Consider the following 22967-nt stretch of genomic DNA (forward strand, 5'->3'; position numbering starts at 1 on the left):
CCGGAAAAATTCAATATAAACACGATATAAACACAATAAAAAAAGATAAATAAAAAAAGTGATTTTAGCAAGAATACTTTTACAAACAAAAAATCTACAATTGAATTTTCGAGAATTGAAGGCCTATAAAAACCCAAATGCTAAACGTGTGATCTCATCTCACACACACACACGCACGCACACACACACACGTACATACTCGTAGCTTCCTTCATCCGTGAACTTGATCAATTAAATACGGAGTGTGGAATCTCGCATGCGTGCTGCGACGTACACGGACGGTCAAATCCAATGCGTCACATGACCTCGTCACCTTCTCTGGCGCGCATGACACAGCAGTGAGCACCAGCTTGGCTGTCTTGCTCGGCGGGCGAAAGCGAGAACTCACTCGTTTCGTCGCTGCCGGGCTGGCGAGGCGAACGCGTGTACATTACCGTTAAAAGGAAGGCGCAGCAGACAAGAAGAATTATTTCGTAGATAACAACCTGCCTCATCAATAACAGTGCTGTGTGCTTTACGTGCGTTCGTGTTTCAATCCCCGATGCCGCTGCCGCGGCGAGCTGTAAAACGCATTTATCGCGCGGCAGTCCTCGTCTTTAATAATTCTCCAAACAAGTGTTTCCATTTGCTTCCCTCGATGGTGATGTCAAAGTGTGTTGTGCGCGTGTTTGCTGAACAACAACCACGGCAGTGAGAAAAAACACGTGGGGATAGTAGAGTAGAGAAAGGATATGGCGAGCGTTAAGATGCTTGTCGTTACTACCGGCAGATTCCTTGGTGCTAGAGCTATCAGGCAAGCAAGGAGTTTCGGCACATTCTGCACTAATGTGAGTGGATATACGGGACTTTGTTTTCTGTTTTTCATTTCGACTTGCGTGGTTATTGCTGCGTACATACATAAATTTGTTGTTGAAGTTGGTAGAAATTTTAACGCTATGTAATGTTGTGATTCTATGATTCTATCCGAAGTGCACATACGCGGTGTTTACTTGTGCGAAAGGGGTGAGTTGAAGGTAAATAGCCTTCCAACTTCTATTTTTTCGACTCAACGATGTTTCAGTTAGCAGATTAATTTTTCAGTAAGATAACGAAATTATGACAGGGGGTTGATTGTATGCATGTATTATACAGAAAAGGTCGGAGTGTTCATGTAATGCACACGTGCAGCTTGACCTACCGAACAGAATGTTTTTTTTATACAGTTAGTTCACGTTTGCGAAAATATCTTCAAAGCTTAGAGCTCATAAATATTTTATTCCATGAAAATTGCACTGGCCATCCTTCCCGGCGGTGGTATTTATTATCGAGGATGTCTCACCGGCAGAAAAACAAGTGCTTATAAGATATTCAAACACACGTTTATAAACATTTCTGCTTTGGAAAAAAGTTATGGTAATACATTGGCTTTTCAAAAATGAAAATCAAGCTACTTCTTGAAGATCATTAAAAACTTTGATCTAGTTTATCTAGTGTCATTCTGAAGTCGCAGCGCAGGTGCCTAAAAAGTTTTTCATTGCGAGTTACTATTCTTTAACGATTTGACCCGCATACCATTTATATATTTTTCCTGCGTTTGATGCTCGCAAATTGGTCAATTGTCTTCGTGTAATTATTACTTTCTTTTCTTATATAGCTTGCGTGCAATATAGATATGAACATGTTGAATGTGTTGATGTTTCAATTACCTAATTGAATGTTAAGGTGATTATTTACACAAATGCAGACTGGACGTTGAGTTAGTCATTTTACGATAGTAATGCTGTATTTCGTCATTCATGTGTTGCGATTCTTGTAAATGATTATCGCGAGTTGTAACAATTCATTGAATCTAGCACCTTATCATTCACGATAAAAATAGTTGCTTGTCTCATGCAATTATGTCATACAACTGACATTCGCAACTTGAAAATAATAAAAACGCTGTACAATAACCCAAAAGCTCAAGACATAACTGAGACGCTTGCAATCCAAACAAAGTTAGCTCGAAAAATAAAAACAACTTCGTATTTTTCCTCGCGAGAGAGAGAGAGAGAGACAGAGACAGACAGACAGACAGACAGAGCGCCATTGTCGAACATTCCACACGGCACAGAATCAACAGAAATGAGAGCGAATGATAATACATTGATAGCTTTTCCTGCGAATCATATACACGATGTCAATTTTTAGATGGCTACGTCACCTACAGACGAGAACACGCGACGATGATTTTTGTTTTTTTCTTCTCGGACAATTTCGTTGCTTTGAGAATTTTGCAAGTTCCGTCTGTCTAATTAATACACTTTTGCGAGAGGCGTGTTACGAAGAAAGTTTATCGGTCAATAGTGAGGATTATTGAAAAATTGATTTATTTACATAGAAACGATAGTTTTAATTTTCTTGGTTATGAATTATGGTATTAAAAGGTGCTATTTATATAACTATAATAACAACTATTTATTAAAGAATAAATGATTCGTGAATAAAACTTAAAACTTTATCTCACCTCATATCAAAAAAGCTTGATCATTCCTTTGAATAAAAAATTGTTCAACAGCTGATGGTCGCGTTCCAAAATACTTTAATAAATACTCGAAAACCTTCCATTTTTTTCATAGCGTTTCAATGAAACGAATCGAATTGCAAAATCAAAATTTTCTATTGACATTATCGACCGGAGAAATAATTTAGCCAGGCAGTGAAATTCTAAAGTAGAATTCTTGAAAGCAGCCAAAAGCATTGCGTACTTCCACTCTTCGCGCATGCTTTTGTTGCTCGCTCGTCTATTTATTCCACTTGCACTTTAAGCTTCAGAAGTTCGCTGGCTAATTTAAAATAGCGTCGCCGTCGTCGCTCGCAAGCTTTTAGTAGGCGATACTCGCTCACATGTCAAATTCGCAGAACTTGACACTGCTACTGGCGGCATTTATCATTGACTGCATGATATGAAACTTTTTTTTGTATTGCAGCCGAACAGTTTGTTCATATCAAGAGACACGTGTTTGACTTGTCATTCAATAGTGGCAAAATTGATATTATCGTGGAAAACTAAATGAATTTTCTTTTTCAACATTACGTGACGTCGAATGCAATTGTCATGAAAACTTTTCATTTAATTTATAAGCAAATACTTTATCTCCGGTGATGTTTCGCGATGTAAGAAGGAGTGTAAACAAACAAGGAAAACGAAATTTTTTTATACCTTAAATATCGTACAGACAACTCACACAATCACGAGATAAGAACGTTCCAAAGTACTTTAATAAATACTCGAAAACCTTCCATTTTTTTTTCATTTATTTATGAAGCGCATGAGTAATAGGTTAAATCGCGTGTCAATTTAAATTTTGAAAGAGGGTACAAGTGTGTGCTACAAGCTTTCGGAGCATGACCAAATAATACTCTCTAAGCGTTTCCTACTCTGGTGCATTTAACGCTTTTGTGGTTTTATTTACCGGCGGGTGTCTTTAATGGCCCTCTTTTATTCTTTAATTTACAATGGTGGCTTGCGTTAATGCTTATTTTATTTTCGATATTTATTATCGAAATATGGTGTTTTACAATTCGCAGTAACATCACTGCGCTGAATAATAAACGTGGTTCCGATATAAAAAAAGCTAATAAAATTAAAAATATCATACAAAATATACGTCACCGCCGTAGTAGAAAATATTGATCAGCCGAGCATAAATTACCGCTGAATGTATAATCCAGCCCTCTATCTAAACAAAAAGGCAGTGTTAAAGAAAACCGGATGCACCGTTATACAAAGCTGTGATATTTGTCCGAATTCCGGCCTTAATTCACACGTACATGCATGCGTGCGCGCGCGCGTGTGTATTGTGTGCGTACATCCATCTGTATCCGAGTTCCCCCTACCTTCATGTGAGATTTATGATTGACGTCAAAGTCGAGACGAGAGAAACTTGATTCGATTTTACCGTACGTACCTTAATGTTTGATGATTTGGCGTCAACGTCATTGTATTATCAAGGTTCATAGTATCAGATGGACGTTTGCCCGAAAATTTAATAAATGATGAAGAGGATTCAGCGTTTGCGGATGAATTATTAGACGGTGGTCAAATTTCGGATGCGAGCATACAGTTGGTTCTGTGTGTGATTTGTTGTTACTGGCGGTTATCATTTATCGCGAGAGTGATAAGTGCAACTGAGTTTAGTAATCATACACGCGGAGATTTACTGTTGACGTGAGTCCGAGCATGTACCAAAGCCAAATTTCTTGCCGATTCTACAGAGAATGAACGATGTCGCAATGTCGTTAATCCCAGACAAATGTTGCAGATCTAATTCGTTTCGCGAGGATTCCGATATTTTGAATTCTGTAAATTGAATTACTCTGAATTATTTTTTTAATTATTAAATCCAAAAAATTATGTAATCCAATATTTCTCCCTCTTATCGTAGAACCGACCACTCACCCGACAATAATGTCCCTTATCACTCCTCGCAATCGCCAACACTTCAGCCATCTCAAAGTCGCAGGAACGACTAATTAACTTGTGCGCACGAACCGTTAATTACGAGTCCGCTCTTTGTGATTTCATTTTTTGATTAATTTTTTTTTTCGTGACCGTCGCTGCTGCTGGTTTGTGCACGCGCACGTGTTAATGCTCTCTTCGGGTCATCGGCTTTTTTTGCGTGCATTCGGCACACGTTTCGCTATATATACGTTTCCTGCCGCGTGCAACAAACACGAGCAGCCTCTAAAAGTCGATCGTGCAAATTGTTCGCTCAGAATGGACTTCTCTCAATCCGACAATGCGAAACGTGAACATGCAAGTGACAATTCTGTATTGATATATAGATTGTAGCTCGTGGAACCTCGTCCGAAATGAAATTGCCTGCTGACTATTTAATAATCATGAACGGCGGCAGCATAAATACCAGTGATTTCCGCTCTACGTGCGTAACCACATTAAAGCTATTATTTTTTAGTCTCCGTTCTGCACTCGACAAGAACTATCGCCGTTGCGTCAAGGCGAACTATAAATTTAACGAAAATTTTGGCAGGGTATCTCGTCTAGTCCCAAGGATGTCGAATACCTCTATTTTTATTTTTTTTATTTTTTTGCCGATGCTATCTGGAGCTTCTTGGCGCTGCATTTGAGATGTATGTCAATGCAACGAATAACAATGAAATGCAACTCTCATTAGAGCATTGTGGACTGTATTTCTCTTGAGAGTAACGGCGCTCGACGAGATTAGACTTTTGACTTTGCGATGAAAAGTTTGCACTTGTAATTTATACGCTTGAAACTGCTCGTTACTGGATTGCAAGCGGATAACATTTTTTAGAAATATTTCAGCTAAAAGGAATTCGCGCGTCATTGTTAAAATTACAGCGGATCGCGTTACCTTTAACGCATGCAAGACATTTTTTGGCGCACGTTCTTGGTATATTTTTAAGAATCTTCTCGAGAAACGTCAAAAGCTTGCGAACATGCGAAGCGGTCTCTCTCTCTTTCTCAACAGGTTTTAGATCGAGTTAATATCTAGGAATGAAATCCAGTTCCTGCGCGTTCGCATGTGTCGACGAACCTTTTACAGTTGTATGGAAGTCTGGAATGTCTTAACATTGTGCTTCGTATGTTGTGTCACGTCCTAAGATTTGTGGAAACAAATATTTGGATTTCGAACTTAAATTTTTCATTAAAAATAATTGAATCAATGCAAGATGAAATGAACAGATGTATACATATTTATTAAAATAATTACCATTGATTTCGTGATATTAATGAGGAGTGTTTAACGAAATGTAAAAAAAAATACGTTGACAAGTATCTCACGTATCAATATAATAACTAACTGAAAGGTCTGCAAAGTTACAAAACTGCGCTATAAAATATACTTCTCAAAGTCCTATAACCAAAAGTTATCCAATCCAACTTATTCAAATCTCTGCACCGAAGTGCCGTCGTCGTCATTATGACAACTGTGAAACATTTTCCAATAACTGCGACCATACCTTCTACCTCTCGAAGGAGATGAAAAAATGCGTCTCTGCTAAAAAGAAATTAAATACAGCGAAGCGCGGAAAATTCATGATGTAAGAAATTGGCCCAGTCGAGCGTGTGATTCGTAACAACGAGAATCAAACCGAAAAAAGTCAAGAGTTTCACTAGATAGACAATTGATAGATAAGACTAGATAGATAATTGATTCACACCAAATTTTACCCCATCTCACTGCCCAGCTCGTGCAAGATAAAATCAAAGAGGGCCGCAGCTCTGGATCCCGAGTAGCAATATATGTCGTCAAAAAGGCAATCTTGTCTTTTGTGCCTTCGATTTGCCCTCTCGTCTTCCAGCCTCGTGTATTGATGAATCATCTGTGCCGAGGGACCTTTTACTACGGGCGACAAGATTACCGGATATTGGCTCGATTGCCCAGTGACACAATTAGCCGCGCTACGTCGTCTGTCGATAAAAGAGAATGTTATATGGGCTTTTCCGTTATATGTGATTTCAAGGTTACGTTATTGTACTCTCTGTGTTCGTCCGTGGGGGACACGTGTGCTCGGAGTTCCAGAGAGCCTCACCAATTGACACGAGTGCTAAGTGGCTTATTTAATTTTCGAATTTATGTGCGTTCATAATTAACATTATCAATCCAGCAATTCGTTTGTGCGATTTCAATAATTACATAAGAGCAACCAAGTAAAGAATATTGCTCTCCGCGTGTGCTTTTTCTGCTTTTACGACTGATTAATGCCGATAAACGACGTAACTTGAAAAGACAATATTTTCAAACTCGACTATTTCCTTTCGAAATGATTTAAAAAGTAAGGCAATTGCTTTATTTCCCTTCCCTTCGAACTGTGAAGTATGACGACGTATGAATTTGACGACCCTCTGCGCTCGTCGGTGATTGATTTAAAAATTTCCGTGCCCACACTCCAGCGCACGAATCACAGAAAACGACTGTCAGTTTCTTTGAACGTTTTCATCTTCGTTATATTTTCACTCTCGCTGCTGCACGACCCAAATATGTGGCATAAAGTTGGCGAGTCTGAAAATAAAACTTCACGGAGACTCTCTCCTCTCTCTCTCTCTCTCTCTCTCTCTCTCTCTCTCTCTCTCTCTCTCTCTCTCTCTCTCTCTCTCTCTCTCTCTCTCTCTCTCTCTCTCTTCGAGAAACACTCCTCTTTGGCAAAGTCACGCTAATCCCCGTGTATACTTCTGCACTCATTGTTTTTTGTTTTATTTATTCCGTTAGATTATTCTAAACGTTTGGAGACTCGATATTCCGTTTTTTGCTTTCTCGTACACGTAAAAAAATAAGGTATACTAAAAATTCAAAGTATATAGATACATTCAAGCTTAGTTTTAAATTGTTGGCTATCATTTCTCATTAAATGTTGCTATTCTAAAAATGAAATAATAAATTATCTGTCAAGTTGTCGAGTGACATGAATAAAACAAAAACTTGTATATTGACAATGTACATTATATAAGAACTTTTTTTCTATACAGCCTTATCAGCACTGGCTTCATTAAGCGACAGCTGATACAAGGTTGAGTATGTACATACCGCGCGCAAAGCACATCAGTGATACCTATATCGCCAACACTGTGTAACTTATAAGTGTCCCTCGCATCTGCAAAAACCCTTTCAGCTTGGTAACACTAGAAGTGCGCGAACATACTGAGTAGTATCTATATCCTCGAGTATATAAAAGGAATTTTTTGACGATATTCACGCTTAAAAAAACACTTCAAGTCGATGAATTTTGTTTTTGAGGCTTGTATATTCAGATTGAATAAACAAATACTCGTCAATTTTGTTTTGTAATATAAACAGAAAGATGAAGTCTATTGATAAATGTTTTATCTTAATTAAATCACTCTCGCTGATCTTATTCGATTCATTAATTATATCAAAATGATTTTACTTTCCTATGGGTACATGCTAAATCACAATCGATCGATTAATCAGCGAGAGGATACAAATCGTTTAATCTAATTTCAGTTATCCATTAAGCAGATTAACACTTATTAGAATATAGTGTGTTGTAGATATTTTGTACTATTTTGACCTGATCTCAATTTTGACCACTTTGTCACATCTATTGAAACATCATTCCGTCAGATTTTTATTTTTCAGAAATACCTTTTCAATGCATTAAATCTTTCTTATCCCAATCCCGATTTGATCTTGTTTTCGTTAAATTCGCCAAGGAGAAGAAAATGCTGTATAAATTCATCTCATCATCTTCATCAAATCACTGCTCACGAACATCGTCTAGTCGATACAGTAACTGATCGGAAAATCGTGAACAAACCTCATTCCCCTAGATGTAAGCCCGGTGGCTGAAGTCAGAGCGAGAGAAGCTGAATAAATTTAATCTCCTCGTTCTTCACCCGAGGGATTCCCAACTGTTCGTATGTTACGTTAAAAAGGTGATATCTATAAAAAGACTTTTAATGAGCAAGGAATATTCAAGCTCTGTAATGATGAACACTGTTTTACATGAGATATTTTAGCTATCATAAAAATTGCAAAATAAAATGTAGATTCTTTGTTGACGTTACTGGGAATACGTACAATGTGCTTTCGAGTTAATGTAATTAAAATCATCATGTGCTGCGAATAATTGTCATTAAAATGCATATAGTGACTGCATGAATTATCACTTTAATAAATGTTCGTAAAAACATCCACTCGAATAAAATTCAAGAAATCAATCAATTTTTCAAGTCAGTGGCGTAAGCAGGTTACAGTAAAAGAAGACAAGGTGTATACTCAATCGATCACACGCTCTCTTTCGCGAGAAAACCAGTTTTGTAAGTTTGTATTTGTCGGTCAATTGATATAGTAATTGATGGCTCGAGCTCGTTTCTTTTGTGTTTACGAGTGTTCAAGGCCGCCGGCAAAATAAAAGTAGATGAAAGAACCGACGGAAATATTTTAGGCGCACCGCGCAAAAAAGGAGGGCAATTTTTAACGATAATTTAGTTGATTTGGTTATTGAGTTATCAACGGGTGCAATCGAGATTAATCGAGTTGACTAAAATTTGATTGTACTCTTGCACTTAAACGATGTTATATGAAAATTAGTGCATCAATTCGGACTGTTAGCGACTACGATGTTTTTTTAATATTATGCTTGAGGAAACTTTGTTTTAAGCACAATCCACGGAATTTTATTATGTAAACGTGGTTGGTTTCGTTCTAATATATACAAAATTGTTGAATAGTATTTGTGGTTAGTTTTCATAACAAAAGTGAGTTTTAGCAGCGATAATTCAATGTTTATAGCCGCTGTCAACATTTTATTGTAAAACATATTTTATTGGATTGAGTACGTAATAGTTTATATTTAACACACAGTTGGTACAATTATTTCGCAAAAAGAGTTAAAACCAAATGAAATTCCATTCGACTACCTATAACCTGAGAGTTTATTTGACGAGGATAGAAGAAATCATCTGCATGTAGAGATACAGTTTCTTACATATACATTTATTTTCTCGCTATTCAAATTCTCGCTAATTCAAAAATTTCTAACAATATATGCATGATATTTCCGTTTAAGGATCGCCATAATCAAACTACAAGTCCTGCTTTCGTATCAAGAAAGAAACTAATTTAATTTTTGCCTTTACGCTTAGTAGATTAATCTTCAAACAATTTATTACTTCAAATGATCCTCACGCGATGATCTCAATTTTTGATGGAAACGTACTCACTCTAAGGACGCATGATATCCACAATATATAGTTTCTTACATGACATTTCAGACCACTCCAACGACGGCTCACAGTGCTCGTCTTACTTGAGCCGTTCACGAAACTTAGCGTTGGCGGCCTCGTCTGCCACGTGACTTGGTGATCCAGGAGAAAAAAAGCGAGGGTAACAGGCGTCGCGTCGTCGCTGCTGAAACTGCTTTTCGCCGAGAATCAGCCACACTCTTCAGAATGATTTATTATCGCGTACAACGGATGTTTTAGATTCGAGCTTGTACCTAAAAGGGAAGACTTACAGCGAATTTCCAAGCCATACGACACATGGTACAATAGTTAATTTTTGTGATTGACAATGCTTAATTATACACTCTGCTATTATACACGTTCTCTTAAGTTAGTTTTTAAAGTTAGTTATAAGACTAATATATATTTCCACGACTGAAACTCAAGGTTAAATTATATTAATATAATTAGAATTATATTATTATTAAAATTAAAATGATGGAGTGCAACAGTGGTTCCACAGCATAAAAATTGTAGAGAGTCGACAGTGTACGAGTTGTATAGAAAATAAAACCACAGTATATACGTAGCAACTGTATCAAAAGCATGCATGGCAACGATAATAGTAATAAAAGATTATGTAAAAATAGTGATTGTAATTGCGAACGTGGTCTTGATCACTGCATTTGATTCATTGGCCATTGACGTAAACGACCGCGTTGCCGTAATAACCACCCCTACAGGCACATGGCGCACAAAGGGCTGTTAGATTCCACGAGAAAGCGCATAGCTTCCGGATATTGCAGGGTTACTCATTGTTTATTACGGAGATGGTTATTGATAAGCTAGCCCTGCGACGGTAGGCCTAGCAAGCGAATCGAGTGTAGGCGAGAAGGCAGGAGACAGAGATCGAAAGTATAAAAGTATAGAAAAGCTACGCGCGTGATCATGAACTGGCTGCTACGAATAGCACACATTTTTCACGCCTTCCACGATAATAGCTTTAGATACTACAAAGTACCAACGATATATCATCGTTAAATTTTAATTAGATATTGTCTACTTCTAAACTAAGAACTGAACTAAGATGACTGTTCTCAAGACACAAAAAATTTTAAAAACGGTATATATGCTAGACGCCTAGCGATCCCAGAGAACAACTCAATACTACTAAATATATGTGTCTGTATATAGGTTTCTCTCAACATATCGCACAGATATTTACTGGCGATTGCACTTGCTTCAAATATATTATGGCAGCTCCAGGTCAGCATAGATCTTATAACGTGTCTAGAATAATCTTTCAGCGGCCAATTCGCAAACGAAATTTTTCAGACTTAATGAATTTTTCATTAGGCAGCGCTAGTCGATGTCCCTGAGAGTTCTAAGTGATGTGTGTAGGTGCAAGAGCCCAAGTTTTATTCACTAGATATCACATTCCGTTAACTATTTTTCTTTATTTTCAGCTGAGATGAGAAAAGATTTCTCAGTTGATAATTAACGTTTTTATTGGGACAATTGATTGTTTAATTTTTGTTTAAGCTAACCTAGTTTCTCATTTGTATGATTTTGAGTTCAAATATATTAGTGGACCACACAAAACTAACATTTACGCGAAGAATCTCATATATTATGATTTACGAAGTAATTATGTGTTAATTCTTACGAAGTCGACAACGTATATCGAACAATAAAAATAAACATGATTAATTAAGTTTCTGTCTAAATTAACTTTAGACGGTCACTCTTATCATAATTTAGCGATATAAGCTCCCAGTTACTCGCGTCATAGAATTCGTGATTTATTAGTTTGAGTGTAATAGTTTACGGTGATAAGTCGATTACCATGACAGTAAAATGTTAAATCTAAATTTAAATTGTACATAATAACATTATATATGCATGAAGCTCTTGGTTTATCTATTAGGTGCTGCTGCTACTTATAAACAGAATAAATAATATTTATACATAGGTAGATGAAAGAGCGACAGATAGAGAGAAAGAGAGAGAGAGAGAGAGAGAGAAACCACATGATTTAGCAGGAGGTTCTAATAGTGCATTTCAATGAGCTGAATAATCCCCTTTTTGATAAACTTTAAAATTCAGTTGCAACAAGTATTAAATTGAATCAAGTATCTTTGAGTTGATTCCAAATCTTCCTCTCTCGATTGAATAATCACTCTTTGTATTCTTTTAGTATGCGGTATCAACGTGACTGTAAGCACGGTCGAACACATAAACTATGGATGAGTTTTGGTTTAAGTCACATCCTATGCGCCGAAGACTTTCAACTAACTTTCCGTACGTAAACTTGGAACGAAAACTTTTACGTTATGAAAAAAAAAACGTTTAATCGATGCGCCTGAAAAAGATGCATCGAGAAAATTAAAGCGTTCCAATTTACCCATCGACGATGCTGACGTACATTCTCTTTCGTATGTTTTTACAATAGTAGGTGATCTCGTCGCAGAATACTCAATAAGTTATATTTTTACAGAATGACGTGGGTCAGTTATTTTTGTAATCGAAGATACAATACCGTCATTTACCTAAAGAAATTGTGTCAGAGTGCTTAACCAGTGCTTAACCCCTGCGTCGAAATGCTCCGATTTTTTATAGGATTAAGCCTTTTCACAGATGTTTGAACACGGATTCCCAGCATGCTTTCGAGTTGCTAGTGCTTGATTGTGAATTAGGTGATCGATGCAGTATTGGATTTGCTCTTAGTCCTAATTTGAGTGGAAATGATTCGCTGGATTGAAAAACAGTCTAATGGTAGTTCCGTCATAATTCAAAATACGAAGAATGAATTCATAATAAGAATTGCTAATGCTAGATAATCTCGATTCATTATATTTCCGGTTGAAAATTCTGGTATATTCAGCGGAAAAGGCTCTTTGTAGTCGCGCAAAGATAAGAGATGTTAGATATATCACGAATCGACTTTGGAATGTCGACCTTCCGGAGAGTTAATTACCTTAAAAAAATCACCACAAAGACAAATGACACACCCCCCTACCGTACGATATTTATGAGAACTTCAGCTATGTCCATACTATGATTTTGTATTAAACGTCGGTAATACGTGAAAATGGTAGAAAGGTTTTCGCTTGAATCACGACTATGCATGAATGTTCTTTTATCTTTTTCCGTTCAAGTTTAACAGGCGTTGTTCGTTATGTAGGCCACGCGGATAACTTCGGAAAATATGGATGTTGGAGATCTGTTTGAAATGAGTTTCTGACATGTCAAGCAGCACTTTGTACCTCCGATACTGTGGACAATTTTACTTCTTCTCAATCGCTGTCGTTTCTTTTTAATGTTTCGATATCTTTGTTTTTGTTGTTGTTGTCGTTGCAGTCGACGAGATAAATGAAAAACGAAAAATGCACAATACTCAACGAATCTTACGATTTTTTATTGCTAATAGCTGTTTGATATCAATAACCTCTTTATTCAATTTGATTATTAAAAAACTCGATCAATATCTGTTCTGATTCTACTGTTTGTGTCAAATAATATAAACAATTTTAAATATTTTACAAAATTCTGTACTCATCACAAATCAATATTTATTTCAAACGATTCGTCAAAAAAGAAAGAAAAATAGAAAGAAAATCATTGCTTACAAATGAAAAATTCCATCTCATTCCACAGACTAAATCTACTACCCAACCAACGATTAATCTTGTTTAACCTCTCGACATTATCTTCTCTCGTCCAAGCAGCCCTAATCCTTAGTGCTTATCCACGCAAGAAAGTGAGACTATTCCTTAAAATATTTCTCACGCACTCTCAAATACAAAACTAAGAGTAGCAAAAGAGAAAGAAAGTTGTTCCTCTCGTTTCTCGATGCCGCCTGAGCGTAGGTAGCCCGATATTCACGACTGCATGATTGCAAAAGACAATACGTACGGGCACGCACTTGTCACTAGCAACTTCACTGATCCTTTTGCGGTGAGAGAAGCTATACGAGTGATCTGTGTACTCTCTGGTGATCCACGAAAACAAGTATACTCTGCGGGTAAATTATTATGTTAACGATTTGAAAGAAATGTTATCCTAATTGACCTATTTTAATCCTATTTTAGTCTGATAAGGTAGCTTTGTGGTTTATATGCGTAATTAAGAAAACAATGCTTTTTCTAAGGGTTCAGGACTGTGAAACGTTTTTTTTAATACTATATTTTGCCTTTTCTTTTTGTCGATCAGGTCATGAATAAATAAAAAGTGCCCGTGAATAATGTTTTCTTGTGAGTATATTTTTTCGGTTGTTATAAAAAGAAATTATATACTAAAAAATTGACGTAAATAATACAATTTTGAAATGCTTATTACTTAACTTCTAATAGTTTTGGCAAGATTCTAAACATATAATATGATAGTATAAAGATTTTTAAGCAGACACAAATTTATTTATTACTTATTATTTATTACTGTTGGCTATAAATATCACTATTTTAGGATACCAAAAAGTGGCGTTTTTTATTCACTCCTATATCAAGCGTGGATTTGATTAATAGTGCTTTCCCCATGTTGAGCTTTCAATACGCCAAATGTGACAAGCTTTGAGTTTTCGTGATTATTCGGATTGTTAATCAAAATTTCATTTAACTTGCTGTAATTACCTGTCTTGAATAACGTGAGTTAAATCTTACTAATATTATTAATTTTAATTAAAATATATTGATTAAAATAGTATTAATAATTGAGTTATGTATGCACACAACACTTGCTTAACATGAAAATACATGCTTGTCTTCATTTTACTTATTCTTCCTATTTTAGTCATCCTTGAACGTCGTTGTATTAGCCTTTGCCGTTATACTCTTCAAACTACCTCTTAAACATTTCAACCAAAATTCACGTACCTACATCACTATCTTTCAAAAATGAATTGGCTTTACAGCCTCACGCATAATCACACCAATCAACTGAGACATTTTTATATCATGAACATGTAACACAACGAACGCACGAATTTACTACTCCATCCTTAACACGTCTGTGTGAATGGCATAATTTAAAACGGTATCGGTCAAATGCACATATATATACATACGCACGCTTCTATAAAGTTGTGGTTTATCGATTTTCCTCTTTCTCGCGGATACATCCCTAAGCGGCAATAACTTGGATCCCTGAACTGCCGGCTCGTTCGGTGATGCACGGTGCTACTGTTGATGCTTCTGATTTTTATTGAATTTTTGAAACAGCTCTACAGTTATATATGAGATTGTATACTACTCACAATATTGCTAATATTTTCTCTGCATTAATGTGGTTGATATGTGGAGATGATCTTTGTATTTGAATCGTCCTATTAGCTTGGAATGACATATTCATCCGCAATGGTTTGTTGAATTCAAAAGTCTTCTTTTCTTTTTGCAATGTAATTCAAATTTTCTAATTAAATTAAAATTTCTTATGGAATATCTGACGTCGCATGTAAAAAAAGTCTAAATGTTAGAGAGACGCTCAAGAGTTCGACGCAAGTTTCGTTTCCGTTTTAATTTAATTGCACTAGAGTATATCATTGGAGTATAGGAATACAGCTTCTTCAGATTATTACCGCAATTTCCTTAAATTATGATGCTAAATAAGTTAACCTTTGCATTATATATATAGAACCCTTAGCTTTATTGATATTTCTGCAACCGTTTAAGATTAATTCGGAACCTCGTTTAAGATTAAAATAATGAAAAAATAAAAGTTGACGTTTAATCGATAAAATTTAAACGAGAATAAAATTTGATTGTGACATGCATAAAAAAATTTTCTGTGCCAGAAGATTTTTTTATAATTCCTTCAGGTCCAAGGTAAAGTTTGATCACTCGAGACAATGTGAATTCGGTGAACTCCTCGAATTCCGTTGCGATCATGTATGATCAAATAGTATCTTATAGAAGATACATATCCCAAGTAGTATTTCAAGTAAAGTTGTCCTTTTGAGTTCCTTTTTCTGAAGAGAAATATGATGAATTTACGTTTTGGAATGTCACTCCTTAATTTTTGCATAAAATTTCCAGTATAAGTTTTTATTTTGCTTTGAAGTTTCTCTCGGTTGAATGTGTTCTATATTTACTGACATACGTTATATATAGTGCTCTAAGAGAGTATATGTACTCGAATTGTCTATTGTGTCGATTCATCTCTTGTGAGCGACTACTTATAGCTGCATGCGAGTGCCTCAAGGCTAATGTCTATTGCAGTTTGCTTTTTGAAATAGTTTAGGGTAAGATGCTCGTTGAAAAGATTTTTAATTGTCATGATGTAATTTATTAGTTCATTTAAATTTTTTTATCAACTTAGTACTTAATACTCGTTAAAATAAAGAAACTGAATCTTCAATTAAATTTTTAAGTGATTCTGATTTTAACTACAATTACTTAAAAATTCATAGAATTAGTTTTTGGATTTGAGCGAGCTGTAATTTCTAAAATCATTTAATGATCAGATTCTTTGGCAAACAAATGATACATAGTTCTCCATTTCGATAGTATCAATTTTTATTCCAATTATTGACAAGCGACACTTGCGCAACAATACTTTTACAAATTCAAAAGAAATATTATATTTGTATTTTTGTAATATTAATTATAGAAGATAGAATTACAAAAATATTTACAGAATGTAAAGAAAGTGTAATACAAAGCATTTTGAAACTTACTATAACAATATATTAGGAAAACCCAATGAGTAAACAACTTGTTTATTCCAAGCAATTGCATAAGGGTATATTTTTTTAGACAATTTAAAATGGATTATATATTAAATATATGTAGTTTTGCTGTGTTCGTGTACCTGTACCCGCGCGCGTCTATGTGTATGTGTGTATATAGCAAAACGTCGTGCACGAATAAGGTTGCGAATGATATAAAGAGTACTTTAAATATGAATACCGCGGAAAAGTGGAGTGCATCAAGTTAAGCAATGGAGCTTTTTATTTTTTGTTCATTTCAAAATTTGTGATACTGCATCTGTAGTTTTCAACATTTCATTAACCGTTTGACCTATATTTTATTCGTCGAATTATTCTAATTTTATGAAATTTATTTTTTGTTTCGGGTAAGTCTCGAAAGCTTGTTCAACGACATTTTCAATGAAGTAAGTAATGAGATCAATGTTATGTCGCAGAGGATAAATTATTCTTTCAGGTTTCATAAATATTACCGTCCAAAATGACTCGTACGCATGTAATTCCTCCTTTGGCCCGAACGTTTAAATGCGTAAATCTCGGTCTAAGGTCACATAAAAAAAATTTAAATATTTGGAAGAAAGATCTGTTCTCATTACATGCAACTTTCCCTGGTTCGTACTTTTGACCCTTCAAACTGCGGAAACTGCGACGGGCGCCGCAGCCACCGGGGCCGCCTCGCATCGATCTGGCCATGGCGGAACAGAGAGGAAGCGCCCCACTTTCTTTCCACTATTCGAATATATGTAAACCCCCTTCAGCTTTTACGTCAATCTTCTTTTCTCGCTGTTGCTTTTGTTCTTTTACTTAACATTTCAACTTGTAGATTACAACTAGGATTGTTTGCTGCCCCTTTTGTTTCTAATAAACTTGGCACGATGACAAGCAGATGACCTTGGCTATGGATGAAAAGCTTGAATGTTCGAAATAAGAAAGCGCACATTTTTTACCTTTTTTTCTATAATTACGGAGATATACGGTAATAAGTAAGGTAAATTATTTCTAGGTTTGAAAGAGTTATAGTAACCAAGGAGTTTATGCTATGTTATTAATAACTATTACTATTTTTTATATTACCATTATTATTTTTTACTTTAAAATTTATTTTTGCATATAATTATATACCTGATTGTTCTATGATTAATTTGTTTTTGTCAAAAACCAGAAGCAGTTTCTCAAAAAGTTCATTAATGAAATGTTATTTTCACTCCACCATAACTCATTATCCCCTCGTCTTCCCACCCATTGACTTACTCCACTGACTCCGTTTTCCGTCCAGTATGCATATATCTTATAAATAAGTGTTTGGGATAGGGGAAGGGGATCGTATACTGATTTTTTCGAAGATGATCCACTGCCCCCGGAATCCTCTCCTTCAATGTTAAAACCTTGGCCTCCGCAAGCCACAGCAGCTGCGATAAAGAAAAGAAAAGCGGCAGTGGTACGACGTGGATAAAAAGAAACCATCGTTAAGATTCAACTGCTCCAAAGTGGCGTAAATTTGCTCGTCGACCCCTCGAGAGAAAATGAGTTTTCTTGGTTATTCATATTTTGATTAGCATAATAACATTGATGGTTTTTATTAATTATTTGAAAATAGGGAAGTTGGCCTCTCCTTTCTTTCTTTTTCTTTCTTCTTCCACGTCGCGTCGCTGTAGCTTTATAATTCACAGAGTTATTTGGCATGATTGGATGATGAATAGAAAACTCAGATTTCATTTTATTCTCATCAAATTGAACAAAAAAAACTTTATGTTATCTTTCCAATTGCAAAATAGTATATACGTAGTCACTTCATGTATAACGTACGACCATAGGACCATAGTTAAGCAATATGTTGACTTTACATTGTTCGTATGCCTGCATTACCCTTTGACATGCAATCTTTCTCACTAACTCTTTCTCTCATACACTCACTCTCTCTCACTCTCTTTCTCTTTCTCATCCTCTTTCTTTCTCTCTCACTCTCTCTCTCTCTCTCTCTCTCTCTCTCTCTCTCTCTTTCTAACTCTCTCTCACTCTCTCTCTTTCTCTCTCGCTCTCTCTCTCTCTCTCTCTTTCTCTCAAACCCTCTCTCTCTTTCTCTCTCATCCTCTTTCTCTCTCATCCTCTTTCTCTCTCTCTCCGTATCCGCTTGCAGCATTGATCATTCGTCGATTTATCTTTCTGAAAAGTTCTTAACTAGCTCACAGTCAGCGCTTTAATTTTTTTCTCCAACTCCTTTCAAGTTATTATGCATGATAATTCATAAATTTAATTATTCAGTCCAATATACGTAGAGCGTTTTGGGATATAAAGCGATATATTTATACATTGTTCTCGTAACATTAGGCACTTTTATTTTCTCCGTGAAAGATATACAAAGAAGAAACTCAAGCAAAAGCTCTTTTATTTTTTTCGTATCCTTGAGAAAGAAAATTCCGCGTGCTTACTGAATTTCTAAGTGTACAAGACAAAAAAGTATTCCTACTTTTATGCCGTGCACGTAAATGCATTTTTTTCGCGTTGACTTTTGTAGATCTCAGACAGCAATTTCCGCTGTTTACTTAATCAGTATACCAGCTGTGAATATTTGTAGAATTTATTCGGAAAAAAAATATCTCACCTTTTTTTATTGTTTTAATTTAACGTTTTGCCCACGGAAGGGTACGTGCTTTTCTTCTTTCATGGTGATTTTTCTATGTCTCTTTTTACGAGGTACAAACGTAAAAGAGCAATTGTCGACCGCCATGCTGGCCGATAATCCGCACGAAAAATCGTCGTGTGAGTGATCTATTTGAAAGGATTTGGATGCCAATTTCTTGTTCAACTCCGCACTTTTCCGTGTGAATAAAGTGATGAGGTTGTGAATTCGTGGTTTTAAAGAGCTTAACTGGTGAAATAAAAGCTTGCGGATTTAAGAAGAAACTTCTTTATCGCAATTGCTTTCCTATTGCACCTAGGGATTCATTAATGGCTGACGATTTATTTTATTTTATGCTGATTGTGGTATATATTTAAATTCAACTCCTCTTTTGTAGAATTTTTGAACTTATATCCTTCATTCAACTTCAGAGAAAATCTGGGTACTAAAAGTTAATTGAGTTATTTATACTAAATACTTTTTTTAACTTACTTTCCTACGTTTCAGCTCGGTTTCTCTGAGTAATCGACAAAGTAAACTATCTTTCGTACCCCCCAAAGAATTGCAGTAAGGAGTGAAGTTCACAAATACTTTTCTTTCTTTTCCAAAATGATTATTAAACTTTGTTGGCTTACATGTAAAGAAGTAGGTTGAAACCAAGCTTGAAAATCGTTTGTAAGACATGATGAAAAAATTAAAGGTGTGGATGTAATCAAGTAGAGACACTTTTTGAATCCGGATCTTTTCGAGCAGAGATACTTTATTACATAATCAAGAAATTTTGTCAACGTTCCGGAAGTATAATTAACTGCCCTTATCAAGACTGGAAGAATATTATAAGTATTACTGTAATAATAACAATGTATCATCACATTTAACCAACAACACAAAACCAATACTCAAATAACTAATACGTGGACACACTTCCATGCAGAAAAGTGCCAAATTAAAAAATTGTCATCGGTAAAGTCAAATGACTGAAAAATTGCTTAATTCTTACGATCAATAAAAACAAAACCAAGTCACAAGGGTTTGACGCTGTCAATTAATTTAAATTCCATTTTCCTCGGGTACTTTGCTTTTGGCAAAACGAGGTGTATTTATATCGTGAAATTTCTCGTCATATTGAGCAATCTAAAAGAAGAGGAAATTTGTCAAGACAATGGAGCTGATAGAAATGAAATGCGCCAGATTGGAGGGAACCAGAGAATCGTAAATGTGTGAGAGTTATATCCACTCATAATACATAATTGGCAGTTTAGAGAATGATAGATCTTAATGAACATGATGCTAAGAATAACGTCATAAAATAGATAAATGGTTCATTAACCTTACGAATACAATAACACCAAAAAATATTTTAGATGTCATAAGATTAGGACAAAACTATAATTTTACAGGTAATACTGACCAACGTATATTATTTCAAGTTCTTAAAAGTATTGACTTCTATGTCAACGGCAAGAATAACAAAACAATAGATATTAATTATTTGTGCCAAGAACTAACTAAATGTGTGAATGCTTTCGCAATGATAAAATCTCATTACAATCTGTTTACGAAGCCAGCACCGTCCACGCTATAGCCATCGACGCAGTCAACGGCGAACGAACGCACATGTTTTGGTCTAGCCGAGTTTTGGGTTTCCCCAGCTTGTAGATCATCCACGCTCGAGTCCGCACTTTCCTCAACACGTGTCGCGTAGCCGTGCGCAAACAAGCGCTGACCTGCGTGAGCCCAACGGCCTATTTGCGATGCATTTCCCTTTCCTCTCTCTTATCAACGAGGGAAGAAGGAGAGGATTGCAATGCGTTGCTGGAAAAGGTGAGGACAAGCGAAGTAGTCGGTTGCTGTCAGTGTCTCGACACGCTATTGCTAGCTCCTCGCTAAGTTAGCCATAGTTTCTCTCCGTGAAGTGATCGCGGTACACGTGTCCGTTCTAACTGGTCTCAGCCCTTCACGCGGCTGCAGGGGAGAACGCGCGACTCGTCTAGGAACCCACCACCAACGCGGCTTTGAAGTCCGACACCCACGCGATGGCAAGGGCTGTCCCCGTCCTCGAGGCCGCTCGCGGTGGATGTACTAAGGTGGCCTCTTCCACACAGTGCTATGGCCGTTACGTGTGCCCGTTAATTAGAAGAGCTCTCCGCGCGTCTGTTGTAAACTGCGTCTTATCGCCTCTAAATGTTTCTATCATAACGTAAATTTAATTGTTTGAGTGCTCAAGTAAGTCTGCCTAAACTGATCTTTTTTGTAATTACCGCTTAGTTATCATTTATTAACTGTGCAATTAATTTAATTTCGGCTTGATAACAGCTTTTTCCCATTATAAGATTGGATTTTTTTATGCTATTTTCAGGTCTCGCCTTTGTTTATACATTACGTCGATACCTGAGAAATGAAGTCAACTTATTTCCATCTACGTGTTCTCAAATATTGCACAGTTCACCTAACTTCGTACGATGGGACTCACATTGCTTGAATTAATTCGATAATACTACAAGGCACTCGTAATTTTCCTTCTTGAGCACTTTAATTTCGGAACAAACGCCTATATAAATAAACACAATCTAAATGACTCATTGATAATTAGTAAGATTAAACAAATTAAATTATTCGCGAAATATAATAGTCAACTTCTATTACTAAAGCAGATATGGGTAATGTTACCATAGCGATTTGTAGAAAAACATATAATAGAAAATACAATCGATTTTGTCAGACACAAAATATTAAAAAATTCTTCATAAAAATCGATATAATAGCTTGAAGAAAGTGTTAATTATTATTCGCATCACTCTATATCACAAAAGATAGAAATCATATACGGACTAGTAGATGAAGCAATTCAATTTTCGGATAATCGTTTCCATATTGAGAACATTAACTTAGTCAAACGGTTGTTAGCGGAAAATAGTTACCCCTGTTCATTTATTAATAGCTCAATTAAACGTAGATTGAATAATTTCAAAAATACCATTGACCACGATGCAAATAATAGTAATAAACTGCGAGAGAAATCAAAACCATTAATAGTTTTGCTATATATTGATGGTTTTAGTTTTAAGCTTCAGTCTATATTGACACGCAATAATTATAGAGTCATACATAAATCGATTTACAAGCTAAACACTATTATTAAGTTGAGTAAAAATTCTGTTAACAAAACATATATGTCTGGAGTTCTATATGAGACTGATTATTTTGATTGCAAAAAGTTGTACTTGGATCAAACTGGTCAACAACTAAATCTACGAATTAAAGAACATAAACGTAGCATTATCAATAATGATAACGCATCAGTATCAGCTGAACATGCTAATAAAAACAACCACACTATTGATTTTGAAGGTATCCAAATTGTCAACGTGTAACAATATAAAACAAAAAAAATATTTTCAGAGATGCTATACATATATACAAAACAAATAACAATATGAATAAACAAATAGATACCACGAAATTAATCCATTAACGCTCACAGGAGGATTTTTTGACGGCTGAGTTCGAATTATTATCAAGTTATGAATTTGAACGGAAAAAATTCAGGAAGTCCTGTCCCCTATGTTTTCGAGAGTCTTCCAATGGTGTTAGTTAAAAATCTCAGCAAGGAAGTTTTGCTATCGAAAAATCAAAAATAAATAAAAAAAGCTTAATTTTTCGATTAAATTTTGTTTTCAAACCGACTTTTCGATCCCTTAATATTTTTTTATAAGCTTAAAATCTCTTTATATCGCAACCTCGATTTCTAAAATAGTTAGTTTGCCTGAACATGAAAATTTACTGTTTAAACAAAATGGTGGTGGATATAAAATTTCCGAAAAAAAATGCTTGCGGAGTTTTCTTAAATCACCAAGGTTTAAAACATAAAAAGACCTATTTCTCATTATTTGTTTCATTAGACTTTCTTTCAGTCAGATTTCTTTCACTTTTTTATATATTTATTGGTAAATAAA

The 22967-nt window shown here is 35.6% G+C and overlaps 1 protein-coding gene across 1 annotated transcript in view; it reads left to right on the top strand.

The window, feature by feature from the left end:
• Window positions 1–357: 357 nt before the first annotated feature.
• Window positions 358–22967, top strand: part of LOC131670237 (calcium uniporter protein, mitochondrial) — a 70838-nt gene continuing 48228 nt past the window's right edge. The window contains exon 1 of the mRNA XM_058945670.1: window positions 358–827. Coding sequence (XP_058801653.1) covers window positions 732–827 — 96 coding nt within the window. The 5' untranslated portion in view covers window positions 358–731. The remainder of the gene's footprint in view (window positions 828–22967) is intronic.

This window comes from Phymastichus coffea, unplaced genomic scaffold (assembly GCF_024137745.1).
Source record: "Phymastichus coffea isolate CEN01 unplaced genomic scaffold, Cenicafe_Pcof_1.1 PCOF00105, whole genome shotgun sequence".
In the NCBI taxonomy this organism is placed as follows: domain Eukaryota; kingdom Metazoa; phylum Arthropoda; class Insecta; order Hymenoptera; family Eulophidae; genus Phymastichus; species Phymastichus coffea.